Raw genomic sequence first — 18,705 nt, 5'->3', positions numbered from 1 at the left:
TCTAACCCAGCCTAAACTAAATAGATAAAATATATGGTTCTGTGAAGCTAAAGTTATTACGAGGAACTCATGGAATTTTTTTTTGAAGGCAATTTTTATAAACCAAAAATATGGTTTTCACATGTTAAGTCTTAATCTTATGACAATGGAATTCTGAAGAGGTTCTTCAACATTTTATATTCATCACATTGATAAGAGAGATTTGTCTTGTCAGAGATTGAATTGTTGCATGTTTTATGCTGAGCATTAGCGCAGCAGAGGACTTGAGATCTGTATCAAAACTGTCTCTGTCACACTAAAGGAAATTTGATTTCATAAATGAATGACTGTACCAAAAGGATGTAAAAACATGTTTCATACAAAAAAAGTATGCATGTGTGTGTGTCTATTAGTTATTCAGGAAACTGTAAATGATGAGAATATTCACAAAATGTTAATTTTAGTTAGGCTAGTCTTTCTCTAGCAATCACAGATCAGATGACAAACCTACCATCACCGTATAATTGAAACCGGAAAGTTAAGGGGGAGGTTTGCATTCATTTTAGGTGGCATGGTAAATATTCCACCTGCTTCAGAGTTGAGCAGAAAGTAGTTAATGAATATGTATAAGCAAAGCATGAATATTAAGTACACTAAAGTGCCTTTGTCTTCCTGGATTTGACAAGCTGTCAGAGGGAGGGGCTTGTCTTTGATCTGAGACAGGAACAGGAAGCAGTGGGACATATGAGCTTGTTAACGTTGTCGACGATGATCAATAATTCAGCAATCACCTAATCAATCAGTAAATCACATGAATTAAAATACTTCCTAACCATTTGCTATAACTGGCACAGTTATATGAAACAGTCTAGGTAGCTAACCTCCACATTAAGGGTCAGCAMTCATTTCCACTATCAGATCCTTCTTTAACTGGCACACTGTCAGTTTGCCTAGCTTAGTGTTAAGTTAGAGGTCAGRAGTCTTTTCAGCTGAAAGAATTCTGATCCATTTCATTCTTTCCACCCTCTGTATTTCATAGCCAAAAGGTAGTTCTGTGCCTTAAAGCTCCTCTCTTCTGTATTCAGAGATAGCGGAATAATGAATCTCAAACACATCCACAACTCTGACACACATTTCTACACACGCTCTGAAGGATCACTATTTATCCCTCCAAGTGACAACCTAAAAAAGGTATCAATTATGAAGCATAACATTTTCATGAAAATGTGTGAGTAATGTGGAAATAAACAAAGAATCCCTGTTAGACTGTAAAAGTACACCGTACGACACTCAACTAGGGTTTGCTATTAACTTATTTTAAATTGTCACAGGTTTACAATCATCAGGTCAACCATGTAAACATCAGTAAGGAATGGCTGTCTGTCTGTGATATTATTAGCATGAAACTGAAAAAACAAGGAAGAGTCAATGACCTCACCACAGAACACTCTCTGAATCACACTAAGGGCAGAGGGTCACTGCTTTAGGCTGTAACARAGAGCTGACTTCTACTGTTCTGACCTCTTCTCTCACAGAGTTGCCCTTCTCAAAAAGTGCAATATAAAAATGTTTGGTCCTGCCAACCTGACTACAATCTTTTCTCAGCATGAATCAGCAGAATTCAGTTACATTGCTGACTGTGCTACAAATTGTTAGAAAATAAAATACATAACAAAAATATCAACAAAATAAAAATATCAAAATAAATATAATATACAACATCTGAAAGAGTGGTAAGGCACAGAATCTGGCACAAATGGTGGGGGAGAGTGATAGTTTGTGTGTGTGAGATACTATCTGAGCAGGCCCTTGTAGAGAGTGAGAGAGTGTCGTAGAGGAGGGTCCTGTTCCAGACAGAAGAGTAGGTCCCTCAGAGAGACCCCAGTCACTCTCTGAACCCCAGCCCTCTGTAGTACTGACATAATGCCACCTGGCCCCACCTGAGAGAAAGGGTGAACACCCCAACAAAGAGAGAGAGAGAGAAAGATGAACGGCCCAACAGATAAAGCTTTCATCCTAAACTTTTCAACATTACCATTATGCCAAACAGCTTCCCCCTTCTCCCCCCTCCGTTTCTCCTTCACATTCTGGCACACAGAGGCGATGCCTTAGAGAGCAGAAAGGAAGGCCCTGTAGCGCTACAAAGGAAAGGGAGAGGAGGCAGGAGAGGAAAGCTCCTCAGGCTGCAGGGTCCTCTGGGTAACGCAGTTCAAAGGCAGCGGTTAATGTGTTCAGTTTACAGAGCTTCATCTCTAAACCCATCGCCTGCAGGGCCAGGGYATTAAATAAACTTCGTTCAATTAGACACTTTAACCTAAACTAACAGTCCTGCGCAWGTCTGCTCCTTCGCGTCACAGGTCTAGTCTCCCCTGAATGTTGTTTCTTATCAGTGATACTAACACAGGTGTTCCTCATATACACATCCCCTACCCACCTGGTAGATCCCCTGCCCACCTGATTTCAAAGATTGAAAATCTGCCAAAGATACCATAAAAACACTGATAACCAAGAACCTCCATCCACTCTCTCAGTATAATAACGCACACGCATACTGTACATACCTGGTTTCCATTGGAGTCRAGTGGTCTCTTCCTGCGAGGTCCGATGGCAGCCAGGGCAGTGAGGTTGGCTTCTCTGTGCTGCAGCTGAGCCTGCTCCAACTGCTGGAGCTACAGAGAGAGAAGAGGGGGGGGGGTGTTATAAAACTCTAAAGCGGGTTTCCCAAACTTGCACCCCCCCCCCAACTCATCATCCATCTTCGTATATTTGAGTTAGCTATGTAGTGCTAATCTAAAACTGTGCACCCCTTGGGGTCCCAAGACAGAGTTAAAGAAACGCTGCTCTATAGGATGGGAAGTTGAATGCTCATGAAGGAATAACTGAAACACTGAAGCTAGGGTAATTTCCATAAAACGATATACAGTGTATACAGATATATCACTGTATACAGATATACAGTGAGCCAATAAAGAATCACACTAGCCAAATGTCAACCAATTAATGAATAATGTTGTCAAGGTCACAGAGACAACCTCACACACACCGTAGGTGTTCTAATTTGATTCCGCTTTGTGCCTGCCGCAGGCCTCCACTCCAGCCCCAGAAACAGGCTCCATTAAAATTAGCTCCAATTACAGCTGTACCTTCTCTGGGGCTTGGATGTGTGTGAGTGGGTTGGTAGGTGTATGTGCACATTGGTGTGTCTGAACACCCACACAGGCTGGGTATGCAAATTAAACGATTTTGTTGATTTCTGCTGTTGCCGTGGAAAGACCTCTGGGAACATTGTTGCCGTGAGCGATCCACCAACGGAGAGAAAACAACCTCAGTCTCTCCTCCCTCTGTATTACCAGTACCCTACCGCTGGCTGTCTCATCTAGCTACAGCCTCAGCCCCWACAACCCCCTCAGCCAAACATCACACACAATCTCATTTACTAAATGAACAATTAGTCTAAGAAATAGCAGGCATTATAGAATTCCCAAACATTACTAATAAAAAGTATATATTAGGTTAGTTGTGGTAAAAACTTTTTGAAAATGCTCCACCACTGTGCTATAACTTTGAGGAGAAAGAATCTAAAAATTAAGCTCACTTTGCAGCTACCAGTAAAAGCCCAGAGCCTTAATGAGCTGATGTGTGTGTGTTCTACTTGTCCTTCCCTGGGGACAGTGCTTCCCTCGAACTGTTTGGAAATGACAGTCTGATTGAATAGTTAAAGCTGACGTGACGCAAATTCAAGTAAAGCAAGCGCACACACAATGACATAACACACAAACCTCTTTGGCCCGTTGTTTCAGTAGTTGCTGATCTGGATCATCAGTGTTACAGCGACTCTGAAGCAGAAAAGAAACAGACAGATGTTGACCGCCTGGAGGCAGCAGGGTTCTACAATGGTTCATCTAGACCAGACAACTTAAGTAATCATGAGTAACCATGTCCTCAGCATACTATAAATCATACAGTCAATATTTGTTTTTAATTCCAAGAACTTAGTACACAGTAGCTAATATAAATAATGTAGCACCCATCACTCGCACTCATTCACCCCAAAATGCTAAATACTCAAAACCATGTCTGAGTAGCTTCTTGACCCCTTGTCAAAACTGAAACCCCATTAGTCTGCAACATGTACCCTGGCGACGCGGAGCAGTGTCTCCCTCTCCTCGTCGTCTCTCCTCTGCTTCTCCAGACGTTCCAGCTCTTCCAGGAAGTGGAGCTGGGAACGCACGTCACTGGTCTGAACGTGACTGTAGTCCTCCTACACAGAGAGACCATGAGGATTCTAGAAGAGCTGTAGTACTAGTTGTGAAACGGTGTTATAGTTGTAGTATGTGTATTATGAGGGCATCATGCTGGTAATAATGTTGTAGTGCAGGGTTTCTAAACTCCTGGAGAGCTTCTGGGTGTGCAGGATTTTACTCCGGCCCTTCACTAACATACCTGATTCACCTAATCACGGTCCAGCAGAGAGAAGAGCTTGATAAGTTGAATATTCCAATCGGGTGTGTTACTGCTGGGCTGGAACAAAAGCCTGTACTCCAAGTAGCTCTCCAGAAGCGGAGTTGGAGACACCTGTTGTATTGCTTGTGTATGTAATGATGCCAGGGTAAGGCTGTTGTAGTGTGTATAATATAGTGACGCCAGGGTAGGGCTGTTGTAGTGTGTATAATATGAGGGTGCCGGCCAGGGGTCAGGGCTTGTTGTCATGTGTGGTATAAGTATAGTGACGCCAGGGTAGGGCTGTTGTAGTGTGTTAATATAGTGACGCCAGGGTAGGGCTGTTGTAGTGTGTATAATAGTAGTGACGGTAGGGCTGTTGTAGTGTGTGATAATATAGTGACGCCAGGGTAAGGGCTGTTGTAGTGTGTATATATAGTGACGCGGGTAGGCTGTTGTAGTGTGTATAGATATATGTGACGCCAGGGTAGGGCTGTTGTAGTGTGTATATATAGTGACGCCAGGGTAGGGCTGTTGTAGTGTGTATATATAAGTGACGCCAGGGTAGGGCTGTTGTAGTGTGTATAATATGTGAGACGCCGAGGGTAGGGCTTGTTGTAGTGTGTATAATATAGTGACGCCAGGGTAGGGCTGTTGTAGTGGTATATATAGTGACGCCAGGGTAGGGCTGTTGTAGTGTGTATAATATAGTGACGCCAGGGTAGGGCTGTTGTAGTGTGTATAAATGTGACGCCAGGGTAGGGCTGTTGTAGTGTGTATAATATAGTGACGCAGGGTAGGGCTGTTTTAGTGTGTATAATATAGTGAGCGCAGGGTAGGGGCTGTTGTAGTGTGTTATTATAGTGACGCCAGGGTAGGGCTGTTGTAGTGTGTATATATAGTGACGCCGGGTAGGGCTGTTGTAGTGTGTATATATAGTGATGCCAGGGTAGGGCTGTTGTAGTGGTGTATAATATAGTGATGCCAGGGTAGGGCTGTTGTCGTGTGTAATATATAGTGCTGCCAGGGGGGCTTGTGTGTCGTGTGTTATAATATAGTGATGCCAGGGTAGGGCTGTGTAGTGTGTATAATATGTGATGCCAGGGTAAGGACACCTTGAGGACCATCTTGCGATGCTGTGCCACCACTGTGACTTTCTCCAACAGGTCTCTGAGACGCTCCTGTGTGGCGTGAGACACCAGACTGACCACGTCTGACCCCACCTCGGACAATCCAAACTTCTCACCTGTGAGAGAGCGATGGAGAGAGAAGGCGAGAGAGTCCGGGTTGGCCATTTGATTAATTGTTCAGCAGTCTTATGGCTTGGGGGTAGAAGCTGTTAATGAGCCTTTTGGACCTAGACCTGGTGCTCCGGTCCCGCATGCCGTGCGGTAGCAGAGAGAACAGTCTATGACTTGGGACTTCCTCTGACACCATCTAGTATCTAGGTCCTGTATGGCAGGAAGCTTGCCTCAGTGATACACTGGGCCATACGCACTACCCTCTGTAACGCCTTACGGTCATATAAACCTTTAATTCTGAACATTTTGACATCGCACTATGCCACACTAATTCCATTCTCGTCATTTCTCCTACAATTCTGAAACACTGAGGCGAGGGGGAGATTCATTGTTTTCTGTATCTGAGGTTAAGAAAGGTCAATTTCTAGTCAACATTGCTCCCTGCAGGTGACCAGAGGCATGACGCCTATCTAAAGCACGAAGGAGTGGCAAGTTGTACATCTTTTACTGGTTACCAGTGTGGAGGACGTGTGTGGTGGTGAGCAGTGGAGAAGGGATTTGTGGGTACCAGTGTGGAGGATGTGTGTGAGGCACGTGGAGACAGGATTGATGGGTACCAGTGTGGAGGGATGTGTGTGAGCAGGTGGAGAAGGATTGTGGGTACCGGTGTGGGGATGTGTGAGAGCAGTGGAGAAGGATTTGTGGGTACCAGTGTGGAGGATGTGTGTGGAGCAGTGGAGAAGGATTTGGGTACAGGGCGTGGAGGATGTGTGTGAGCAGTGGAGAAGGATTGTGGGGTACCGGGTGGAGGATGTGTGTGAGCAGTGGAGGAAGGATTGTGGGTACCGAGTGTGGAGGATGTGTGTGAGCAGTGGAGAAGGATTGTGGGTACCGGTGTGGAGGGATGTGTGTGAGCAGTGGAGAAGGATTGTGGGTACGGGTGTGGAGGTGTGTGTGAGCCAGTGGAGAAGGTTGTGGGTACCGTGTGGAGGATGTGTGTGAGCAGTGGAGAGAAGGGATTGTGGGTACGGGTGTGGGAGGATGTGTGTGAGGCAGTGGAGAGGATTGTTGGGTAACGGTGTAGGAGGATGTGTGTGTGAGCAGTGGTGAAGCATTGTGGGTCACGTGTGGAGATGTGTGTGAGCAGTGGAGAAGGATTGTGGGTACCAGTGGTGGAGGATGTGTGTGAGCGGTGGAGAAGGGATTTGTGGCTACCAGTGTGGAGGATGTGTGTGAGCAGTGAGAGGGGATTGTGGGTACCGGTGTGAGGGTGTGTGTTGTGCAGGTAGAGGGGATTGTGGGTACCGGTGTAGAGGATGCATGTGAGCATGAGGATTGTGGGAGCAACAGAAGAGGGATTGGTGGGTACTGGTGTAGAGGATGTGTGTGGAGTAGCAGCGGGTGGAGTAGGGAGAAGATTGTGGGTAACATGGTGTGCGAGGATGTGTGTGAGCAGCGGGGGCTGGGGACAGGAAGGGTTTTGTCCTGACAGGTCGTTCCACGGAGCCCATGAGCCCAGAGTTGGTTGCTAGGATACGCGCATTCTCCTCGCTCACGTTGACCCAGCCATGGAGGCCACATCGTTGAATGTCATCCTCCTCCCTGAGGTACGCAAATCAAATTTGATTTATATAGCCCTTCGTACATCAGCTGATATCTCAAAGTGCTGTACAGAAACCCAGCCTAAAACCCCAAACAGCAAGCAATGCAGAGTTAACAGAAAAAAATCTACCTCAGACAAACAAGATAACTCGGGCCTGGCTTAGAGTGAATTAGCGTTCAGTGAATAGCTATGCAATATTTGGACCCTCCATATATTCTGGTGCAGTACAACAGGCTCTGGTCACAAATGTATGTGTTACCTGAAAGAACCAACACTGTCCTTGAAGGGGTGTCTCTGGGCTGGAGGCGGCGGGACCAAGAAAGGAGTCCGTCTGACAACAGCACCTAGGGGGACAACAAGGAGATGAGAACAKAAAGTAGTGAGGAGAAAAAGGCCTTAGTCAGTTGACGTGTAAGGTGTGGTTGACCTGTGTTGTGTGTGTGTGTGAGACTGTCAGGTGAGTGTGGTTCTACCTGTGTTGTAGTGCTGTCCTGACTGTATGACCATAGGTTTGGCCAGGCTCCTGTTCTGAACAGACAGGTATGTACGGGCCGGGGCGGGGTTTGTCACAGCAGGCTTATACACCACACCTCTAGGCTGCTGGATCACCTGTGGTGGGGCAAACACACCTCAGACTGAGCCTCTGGAACACAATTACACAAACCAGGCCATCTGGACATGTACATTGAGGGGGAAAAAGTATTTGATCCCCTGCTGATTTTGTACGTTTGCCACTGACAAAGAAATGATCAGTCTATAATTTTAATGGTAGGTTTATTTGAACAGTGAGAGACAGAACAACAAAAAATCCAGAAAAACGCATGTCACAAATGTAATAAATTGATTTGCATTTTAATGAGGGAAATAAGTATTTGACCCCTCTGCAAAACATGACTTAGTACTTGTTGGCAAAACCCTTGTTGGCAATCACAGAGGTCAGACGTTTCTTGTAGTTGGCCACCAGGTTTGCACACATCTCAGGAGGGATGTTGTCCCACTCCTCTTTGCAGATCTTCTCCAAGTCATTAAGGTTTCGAGGCTGACGTTTGGCAACTCGAACCTTCAGCTCCCTCCACAGATTTATGGGATTAAGGTCTCCAGGACCTTAATGTGCTTCTTCTTGAGCCACTCCTTTGTTGCCTTGGCCGTGTGTTTTGGGTCATTGTCATGCTGGAATACCCATCCACGACCCATTTTCAATGCCCTGGCTGAGGGAAGGAGGTTCTCACCCAAGATTTGACGGTACATGGCCCCGTCCATCGTCCCTTTGATGCGGTGAAGTTGTCCTGTCCCCTTAGCAGAAAAACACCCCCAAAGCATAATGTTTCCACCTCCATGTTTGACAGTGGGGATGGTGTTCTTGGGGTCATAGGCAGCATTCCTGCTCCTCCAAACACYTTGAGTTGATGCCAAAGAGCTCCATTTTGGTGTCATCTTACCACACCACTTTCACCCAGTTGTCCTCTGAATCATTCAGATGTTCATTGGCAAACTTCAGACGGGTATGTATATGTGCTTTCTTGAGCAGGGGGACCTTGCGGGCGCTGCAGGATTTCAGTCCTTCACGGCGTAGTGTGTTACCAATTGTTTTCTTGGTGACTATGGTCCCAGCTGCCTTGAGATCATTGACAAGATCCTCCCGTGTAGTTCTGGGCTGATTCCTCACGTTCTCATGACCATTGCAACTCCACGAGGTGAGATCTTGCATGGAGCCCCAGGCRGAGGGAGATTGACAGTTCTTTTGTGTTTCTTCCATTTGCCAATAAATCGCACCAACTGTTGTCACCTTCTCACCAAGCTGCTTAGCGATGGTCTTGTAGCCCATTCCAGCCTTGTGTAGGTCTACAATCTTGTCCCTGACATCCTTGGAGAGCTCTTTGGTCTTGGCCATGGTGGAGAGTTTGGAATCTGATTGATTGATTGCTTCTGTGGACAGGTGTCATTTATACAGGTAASAAYCTGAGATWASGAGCACTCCCTTTAAGARTGTGCTCCTYATCTCAGRTRGTTACCTGTATYAAAGACACCTGGGAGCCAGAAATCTTTCTGATTGAGAGGGGGTCAAATACTTATTTCCCTCATTAAAATGCAAATCAATTTATAACATTTTTGACATGCGTTTTTCTGGATTTTTTTGTTGTTATTCTGTCTCTCACTGTTCAAATAAACCTACCATTAAAATTACAGACTGATCATTTCTTTGTCAGTGGGCAAACGCACAAAATCAGCAGGGGATCAAATACTTTTTTCTTCACTGTTTCTGATCTACTCAGGGAGTGAAGAATAATGAGTGTGATGCTCCTAAAACTCCAAACACAAATACATCCACTCATACAGAGCTGTTCGTCACACTGTTAATTACGTAATCAACATTACAGAAAATCTGAATAAATATTGTGATTGCTCTCCACATCACGAGTTTTCCCTCTGAAGGTGAGAGAGCTGTGTGTCTCTGTCTGCAGAGGGAAGTCTGTCTGTGTGCAGAAGAGAACTGATGAGAATCCTCATTTTGGGAGCAGTAGCTGTAACCTAGTTAGTCCTCAGCCTAGGCTCTAACGGAATTAGACTTAACCTCAGGGCTCTGTGTGTTAGGAGAGAGAGAATGAAGACAAAGTGCAGAGAAGAACTTTGAGAAGTGAGCTGCCTGCTACACAACAGGGACTCTACATCTATATTACACTTTAACTGGATTACTATGTAAACCTCAGGTACATTATACAGTGTTGGAGTCGCCAAGCCCAGAACTTTTGAATGGATATAGACCGGAGAATATAGGAGCCCTGACCTGGGATCATGCTTGGCGTTTGTGTGATAGGTATATGGGTGATCAGTAGGATAGGCATGATTGGCATTTGTGTTGAATAAAAGGGATAACTTATATCCTGACGGAAACCTCTGCCTGATACTTGGATGAAAAGGGGTAATCATTGAGAGTCTGGCTTACTAGCTGGGTGGATTTGATTGACTGGCCACTAGCAGTGCTGAGGTGGGCAGGCCTAGAGTTGGTGGAGAGGAGGGTAGGGGTGCGGCCTGCAGTGGGGGCCGGGGCTTTGGATGCCGGGGCCTTGGAGGCGGCTGGAGCCTGTGGCTTCGGTTGGTCAACCTCCTGGATGAAGAGCTGTGGGTTGGGGGTGAGCTGCCGCACAGCTGGGAGACTTTTCTGGAGGTATGGAGATAGGAGTGAAGAGGAGAGAGAGATAAGAAGACAGAGAATGAGAGGGATATGAATATGAATAAGGAAGAGAATGTCCAGTTTTGTGTGTTGGTGTTTCTCTCTGATCACATCACCTTGAGAAAGGGTACCAGGTAGGGCTGGGGAGAAGACTTGAGCTCACGGTAGAGTTGGTCAGTGAACTCCTCAGGTTCAAGTCTCCCATCCTGGAGGACAAAAGACAGAGACAGGAAAAAGTGTGTACGAGAAAGCATTTGAACGTGTGATTATTTAAGTAGTGTGAGCATGTGAGTGTGCTTTTCCCTGGTTACCAACCCGGTTAAACACCCATTAAATATCATATTTGTACATTCACACTTCACGATTAACAAACAGACCATATTACATTTTAAGTACACAATGCTGAGCTGTTATCCTATAAGTGTTTCAAATTTCTTTACTCTATAATCCTGAGCCACAGGTTTGACTCCCTACAAAAACATTTTCTTCACAGGAAGGCCACGGCACACTTTACTTTCTCATTATTGGAAGGCATTGTTTATGTATTTTAGTCTTACTCTAAAATGTTACAGTATATCCTCCTGAGACCCAGCAAGTCATTTTTATAATGGACATTCGTTTTTGGTCCGTATCTCTAAGCCCACTGAGTTAGGTCCTGTTGTACCTTAGAGGACATGTTGGGCTTTTCAATGAGATCACGTTTGGTGTTGTCACCTTAATCCCTTTTTATTTCTGGTTCTTCAAAATATCTACCATCACAATTAGCACATTTTTTGGTAAGTGTGTGGTTGTGTAATTATAATTGTGAGTTTGATATTCAAATAGGTAAATACAGTGCATTTGGAAAGTATTCAGACACCTTCCCRTTTTCCACATTTTGTTGTTAGGTTAAAACCTTATTCTAAAATGGATTAAATAAATGTTTTCCCTCATCAATCTACACACAATACCCCATAATGACATCACAATACCCCATAATGACATCACAATACCCCATAATGACATCACAATACCCCATAATGACAAAGCCAAAACACATATGTATGTTTAAAAATAAAATACCGTATTTACATAAGTATTCAGACCCTTTGCTATGAGACTAGAAATTGAGCTCAGGTGCATCCTGTTTCCATTGATCATCCTTGATATTTTTCTACCACTTGTTTGGAGCCCACCTGTGGCAAATTCAATTMARTGGACATGATTTGGAAAGGCACACACCTTTCTATATAAAAAGGTCCCACAATTGACAGTGCATGTCAGAGCAAAAACCAAGCCATGAGGTTGAAGGAATTGTCCTTAGAGCTCCGAGACAGGATTGTGTCAAGGCACAGATCTGTGGAAGGGTACCAAAACATTTCTGTAGCATTGAAGGTTGCCAAGAACACAGTTGCCTCCATCATTCTTAAATCAAAGAAGTTTGGAACAACAAAGACTCATCCCAGAGCTGGCCGCCCAGCCAAACTGAGCAACTGGAGGAGAAGGGCCTTGGTCAGGGAGGTGAGCAAGAACCTGAGGGTCACTCTGAAAGAGCTTCAGAGTTCCTTTTGTAGAGATGGGAGAACCTTCCAGAAGGACAACCGTAACTGCAGCACTCTACCAATCAGGCATTTATGGTAGTGGTCGGACGGAAACCACTCCTCAGTAAAAGGCACATGACAGCCCGCTTGGAGTTTGCGAAAAGGCACCTAAAAGACTCAGACCATGAGAAACAAGATTCTCTGGTCTGATGAAACCAAGATTGAACTCTTTGGCCTCAATGCTAAGCGTCACGTCTGGAGGAAGCCTGGCACCATCCCTACGGTGAAGCATGGTGGTTGCAGCATCATGCTTTGGGTATGTTTTTCAGCGGCAGGGACTGAGAGACTAGTCAGAATCGAGGGAAAGATGAACAGAGCAAAGTACAGAGAGATCCTTGATGAAAACCTGCTCCAGAGCGCTCAGGACCTCAGACTGGGATGAAGGTTCACCTTCCAACAGGACAACAACCTCAAGCACACAGTCAAGACAACACAGGAGTGGCTTCTCTGAATTAAATAAGAGCTTGTTAATAAATATCCTCTGTAGTAATCAGGATGTGCYCAAAGATATGGTTAATTGACCACAAAAATAAACATTTCGCAATGGCCATCTCAGTCTCTGGACTTAAAGCCCATTGAAAACCTGTGGTTTGAATTGAAGAGGGCAGTCCATAAGCGCAGATTGAAGGATATCAAGGATCTGGAAAGATTATGTATGGAGGAGTGGTCTAAGATCACTCCCAATGTGTTCTTTAAACTCATAAAAGATTATAGAAAAAAGATAAACGCTGTTATCCTCGCAAGGGAAGGGTGCCCAAATTATTTAAGGAGTGGCAATAATTTTATCATTTGTTTTATATATTTTACTAAAACACAATCTTTCTGACAAATTGTATTATAAAATAATTTAATTTTCCCAAAAATGTGAGCATACACTACCGTTCAAAAGTTTACAACATTAACAATGTCTACACTGTATTTCTGATCAATTTGATGTTATTTTAATGGACAAAAAAACTGCTTTTCTTTCAAAAACAAGGACATTTCTAGTTGACGCCAAACTTTTGAATGGTAGTGCACATTATAGCTCGGTATTTGTATTATTTATTTTATACAGTGTGTGTGTACCAGCAGGCTCTTGACAAGTTCTCGGACGTTCTTGGCCATGTCAGCAGAGTGGGTTCCACTAGAGGCCAGCTTGATCAGCGTCACCAGGAAGTTCTTACACTTCTTCACATTCTCCAGGACCTCCTGAACAGAGAGCAAAATGGGACACGTCAGAGGTCACACTGAGCAACAGAAAGATATACTAACCTTGGGTGTATCCAGGTAAGTGAAATGTGCCAATAGAAATGCAATGAATAGAGCTGACATCCAGTCAGCGGTCTGACTCACAGGTGTGATGGTGGGGGGTGTGGCCCTGGGGGTGTTGGTGGGTTTGGTTTGGATGATGAGAGGACCAGGGCCAGGAGAACGGGTGACTGTGACAGGGGCCACTGGGCGGATCATAGGCCTGGGGATCTGGCCTGCAGGAGGGGTCGGAGCAGCCCCTACCACCTGGAGTGAAGCAGAGCAAAACACGCATGCAGACAGAAAATGGTAACTGAAATGAACCACTCTTTATCCACTAATCAAACCATACCTGTAGTTAAATCATACACTAAACCAGACCTTGACCATTGGTTGAGACCAGCGTACCTTAAGCAAGGGTGTACTCTGTGCTGTGGTCACATGGGGGCTAGGAGGAGGCACTCTGATCACACCTGGATTCTCAGCTTTTCTCACGACAGTCGCTGCAGACACCTTTAATGACATAACAGCTGAATCTGTATCCACAGTAAGGCGGAAATCCAGTGCACAGCGCTAACACACACACAGTTACAGCCTTAACACTAACACACACAGTTACAGCCTTAACACACACACACACATTKATCTTCCAGGTAGGTACATAGTATGATAGACACCTGTCACAGTTTAACACACACACACCTGTGTGGTTGGTGGCCTAGGGCTAGGGGAGGTCCCAGTTCCAGGAGTTCTGGCTGCGAGGCCCTGGGCTGCAGCCAAAGCTTGTTGGGACACCAGCATCAGTTGGCCACTGTCACTACGGATGAGCACCATGCCTGTTGACAGAACATCACATTAAAAAAGTGGCACTTCACTGCACCATACCAGTGTCTATGTTAAAAAGTGCCCCTTAAGACAACCTCTACACACACTTTGCCAGCTAATCTTTCATTGATTCATTAAGTCCTCTCTCCTCAAAATGCATTGGAGGAGAAGGTCCAAGGGGAGGGACCTTGGAACTTCTCCAATAAGGTTTGAGAAGGAGACAATGAGAGTGGTTGTGAGGAAATATGAATCAAGACACTTTTTTTCTCCAATAGCACTACTCCCACCCACCTCCCTCCATTTTGCTTTCTATCAGTCCCAGGTGATGCTTGGTCAGGCACTCACCTGGCGGGATTTGAAAGTTGGCTGGAAGCTGGACAGACGTGGTCTGTGGGGGTCTGATCGATGCAGCTGGTTGCTGAAAAGTTGTTGGTCTTGGTATGGCCATCACTGCAGCCTTCCCCGGTGCCTGGGTCGCGGTGGCAACTCGAGTCACCGCTGGTCCCAAAGGAGAGCTCATGCGCGCCGGTGGCTGTGCGCTCATGGTCACCGTTGGAGAGCTCACTCTCGGTCCCGCAACCACCGGAGAAATGGGTCTCGGTCCCGTGGTTATCATGAACACCGTTGGAGGCAGGTTGCTCACGACTGACTTTATGGTTGTGGATGACGTAACCGGTTGAGCGCTTGCCTGGACAGGTGCGACAGTCACGGTGGCGGTAGTAGGTGCAACATGCATCACGGACAACGGAAGCTGGGTGGCACTGGATCCATTATTTGCGTTCTGTGGCTGGGTTTGGGCAGGGTCGGGGTCTTTCGTTGTACCTTTCGAAATGAAGGCGGGCATTGCAGGGCAACTGGCAGAAGGTGTCGGGGCTTTGACTGTCGCTCCCACCTGCACAATAGTGTCCGAMATATTCGCGGTTCCACTTCCACTGTTTGCCGGGTAGGCACTTTTCTCTGCCTGATTTTGAGTTTCATTTTCGGAGTTTTCGGTGGTTGACATGATTTTGAAATCTAAATTGAAACATACAATAACTTAGTTTGCAAGATGACCTCACCATAGCAATCCTTTGGTAGTTGCTTTTTGTCGCTAGCTAGCGGGCTACTGACTAGCACCACCAATAAACAGCAAGTGGAACAGGTCTAGTGAATTGTTGGAAATGGCAGTCTAGGAATCACAGAAAAACATGACAAATAGCAGGTTTTACCTTAGTCGTGTATATTCATTCTTCAGACCCACGCGTCCAGCAAGTGACTATGAGTTTGTAGCCATGTGGAGCGTGCATGCCGAGTCTGCACTGCGCTCTGGAAGCGCGAGGGATTCCGTTATACCGTGCTCTCATTGGCTGGTATACGCGATGAKGCAGAAATATGAGCCACCTGCACGCGATACCGGTGTTTCCTAAATGCTGCCTGGAAGCCAATTATCCCCAAAGGTGAACACTTGAGAAACATACTCAATTTCACTACATCAGTTCTGGAAATACTGTGTAAACCCAGTATTTGCACAATAAAGTTAGGCTACAGCACATTTACATTTGAGTAATTTAACAGATGCTCTTATCCAAAGCAATTAGGGTTAAGTGCCTTGCTTTCAGTTACTGGCCCAGTACAAAACTAAATTGCCCAATGCAGTACTATTTGCAATCATTCATAATGAACATTTGCATCTCTTGGTTCTATTCTATTTCCTATGTAAGCAAATAAGAATGGACTGCACTCACATCTCATTATCCCATCAGGTCAACAATGCATAAGAGTAACAGTTATTTTTCAACATTGTAAATGAGACCCTTTTGAGCAGTCAAAAATAAAAGCACAATCTTTTATTATTCAAGGTTCAATTTATAAAAGCATTATTTGAGTCAAATGCTTCAGTTCAGGGTCAGAATAATGTGCTAACATTACAGTGAACAGGGAAGTAGTAGCCGCACTACAGAACGATATATATAAAATGAAGACGAGTCAGTGTGTCTTGGAAAAGGGGGGTTGTGTTCACCCTTATTGAAGCCCATCCTCACACAAACTGAAAACAGGTCATGTGACAGACTAGTTTGACTTATGTAGATTTCTTCGGCTTCTTTTTCTCTGCCTCCTCCTCTTTCTCCTTCTCGATTTCAGCCACGAGGGTTTCAATTTCTTTAGACTCCAAAAGCTGATAAAGATGTACGAAACAGGGAATTAGTAATGATTTCAAATGAGAATGAATTGTTCAGTTAACTGCTTTTAGTGTGTGTGTACCTTCAGTGGCTGATTCCTCCTGATCACTGCCAGCTCAATGTTCTTTCCTCCTGACTGAACAACCTGTAAGCATAGGGTCAGGAGGTAAGCATGCTGCTGTTCATTACCATCAACCCCCATTAGGTGACTTAGTTTCCCAATTCACATTATAGGGTCAACATGAACCATATTGTGCCGGCTCAGATATTTTGATTTCCAGCAACTATGGTGGATGGGTAATCAGGCCAGCCTAGTACAGCTTGCCTTGTTGGCCTTCTAGTGTGAATCAAGCAAATGTTAGTGCCTTGTGTTAGCCTACCTCCAGCAGGGCTTTGATGGCCAGCTTTATAGCCTCGTTGTCAGTGGCGATGGCCTCGTCTGTGTAGTTCTTCTCCAGAAACTCCCGGACAGTCTTTGCACTGCGACCGATAGAATTGGCCTGCAGGGGAGAAGGTCGAGAGAGGTTACACATAGAAAATGGAACACTAAGCAACCCTGCAAAAATGTTGGGCTGAATAAACCACACCCCCAAAGTGAAAAATTCAAACAGATTGGATAATGCCAGCATTAGTGTGCGGGCCTCTGTGTTATGTTTTCTACCCATTTAGCAGGATAGCAGAGTGTGATCTACTAGACATAAGAGAGAGGACAGTGTTACATACCTTCCAGGCATGATATGTTCCAGATGGGTCCGTTTGGTAGAGTCGTGGGGTTCCATCGTTGTCGAAGCCCACGATCAGAGCAGAGATACCGAAGGGTCTGCGTCCGTTACTCTGTGTGTAGCGCTGAAGGGGGGATAAAGAGACACACACACTTACTCAAAGGGTTTGACTGTGAGAGACACTACCTGCCTGGGTCATGTTCATTAGGCACCAAATGGAAGAAAACTGAATGAAACCAGGATGACTACCACTACCAAGAAACACTAATTTCTATGGCAGTGAAGCATGTTAATACCAGTGTGTTTTGCATGCAGTCTACCTGTTTGAGTGTGGCAATGTGGCGTGTGATATACTCCACAGTAACGGGGTCCTCTACAGTAAGCCGGTGGCTCTGACACTCCACCCTGGCTCTGTTGATAACGATACGAGCATCGGCCGTCAGACCTGGAAGGACAGAAGAGAGGGACAATGTCTGAGTCACAACAGTCTACATTTCAGGCCTTTTACTCAAAACTGACACAAAATACCTGCTTTTCGACTAACAAAACCAGTTCTGCATCTGAAATCATATCAAAGTTTATTGAAAACCAGTGAGAACTACAGCAAGGCTCAATAAAAACTAACTAACTAGGCTAATCAGACTGATAACAGGTGGTTAGGACTGGGTGTATGGGTAAATGGATGGTCTTACCTGCAAATGCCATACAGACATGATCATCAAGTGCACATATCTTGCGTACAGTCCTCTCCTCTTGGAGTTTAGCTACAGACTTTTTCTCAACACCCAAAACGACAATGTCTTTCCCTCTGATGCCCACCTGCACAAAATAACAATGATTAGTCAGTATATTACCATGTTCTGAAATGCGCATTGCGACTGCAATAAAGACGACGTGGAACAAAACCTGTTTGCTAGCTAGCTGGGCTAGTTGGTAGGTTAGCAATTACATGCAAGTCATGCTGTCCCCGCTGAATGTGTATCTCGTTGTTAGCAAGTTAACTATATTGAATAATCATCTTATCTAGCTAATTCAGCTGTCAATTGTCAGTTCAAATTCACAAAGCAAATGAAGGAACGTTATGACAAATGCAAGAGAGTGAAAAGTAACTAAAGATAACGTTAGCCTTGCTAAATTGGCTAGCTAGCTAACTTAGCTAGTAGTAATAACACTCACCGCAGTAGAGCCTTTTTTCACAGCCTCTTGTGCATATTCCACTTGAAACAGGTGTCCATCGGGGGAAAATACTGTTATAGCTCTATCATATCTAGCGGCCATCTCTAACCACTAAGAAAAGTTAAAATACGAAGAAGTATTCACTTGTTAGCCAAATAAACCGCTAAGGATTTTGACTGGTACCAATCTGCGCATGCGGTTCTAGCTACACACTGGCGGTTGGTGCGATTGGACAGAAAGGACTAACCGGAAGTCCACAAAACATCAATTTGAATAAGAGATATTTTACAATTAAATGGTTTGCTATTTTGAGGTATTCAGTGGTGAAATTTATTGAACCCATGTGTTTGCCAAGGATTGGACCCTTTTTTTTACAATTTTCTCCTAAAATGACATACCCAAATCTAACTGCCTGTAGCTCAGGACCTGAAGCAAGGATATGCATATTCTTGATACCGTTTGAAAGGAAACACTTTGAAGTTTGTGGAGATGTGAAATTAATGTAGGAGAATAACACATTAGATCTGGTTAATAACCTCTARGGGATCGGTGTCCCTAAACCGGGACAGTTGTTGCTC

At 44.9% G+C, this 18,705-nt stretch overlaps 2 protein-coding genes across 2 annotated transcripts; both read right to left on the bottom strand.

Moving 5' to 3' along the window:
- Nucleotides 1-849: 849 nt before the first annotated feature.
- taf4b (TAF4B RNA polymerase II, TATA box binding protein (TBP)-associated factor) lies at nt 850-15,429 on the bottom strand. The gene is made up of 17 exons (XM_070447662.1): nt 15,279-15,429; nt 14,416-15,084; nt 13,948-14,081; nt 13,654-13,758; nt 13,351-13,512; nt 13,084-13,206; nt 10,552-10,641; nt 10,208-10,423; nt 7,737-7,872; nt 7,523-7,607; nt 7,105-7,262; nt 6,876-6,890; nt 5,535-5,665; nt 4,115-4,240; nt 3,759-3,815; nt 2,541-2,648; nt 850-1,919 (listed from the first exon to the last, which is right to left on the bottom strand). The coding sequence occupies exons 2-17, from the start codon at nt 15,071-15,073 to the stop codon at nt 1,773-1,775; spliced, it is 2,451 nt and encodes an 816-aa protein (XP_070303763.1). The 5' UTR covers nt 15,074-15,084; nt 15,279-15,429; the 3' UTR covers nt 850-1,772.
- Nucleotides 15,430-15,881: 452 nt separating this feature from the next.
- On the bottom strand, nt 15,882-18,340 carry LOC111976053 (proteasome subunit alpha type-7). The gene is made up of 7 exons (XM_024004774.2): nt 18,128-18,340; nt 17,644-17,770; nt 17,272-17,396; nt 16,953-17,075; nt 16,610-16,729; nt 16,312-16,374; nt 15,882-16,225 (listed from the first exon to the last, which is right to left on the bottom strand). The coding sequence occupies exons 1-7, from the start codon at nt 18,227-18,229 to the stop codon at nt 16,130-16,132; spliced, it is 756 nt and encodes a 251-aa protein (XP_023860542.1). The 5' UTR covers nt 18,230-18,340; the 3' UTR covers nt 15,882-16,129.
- Between the last annotated feature and the right edge of the window lie 365 nt (nt 18,341-18,705).

The sequence above is a fragment of the Salvelinus sp. IW2-2015 genome, linkage group LG16 (genome assembly GCF_002910315.2).
Source record: "Salvelinus sp. IW2-2015 linkage group LG16, ASM291031v2, whole genome shotgun sequence".
In the NCBI taxonomy this organism is placed as follows: Eukaryota; Metazoa; Chordata; class Actinopteri; order Salmoniformes; family Salmonidae; genus Salvelinus; species Salvelinus sp. IW2-2015.
The sequence above is the reverse complement of the archived record's forward strand: the minus strand, read 5'-3'. Positions and strand labels throughout refer to the sequence as shown.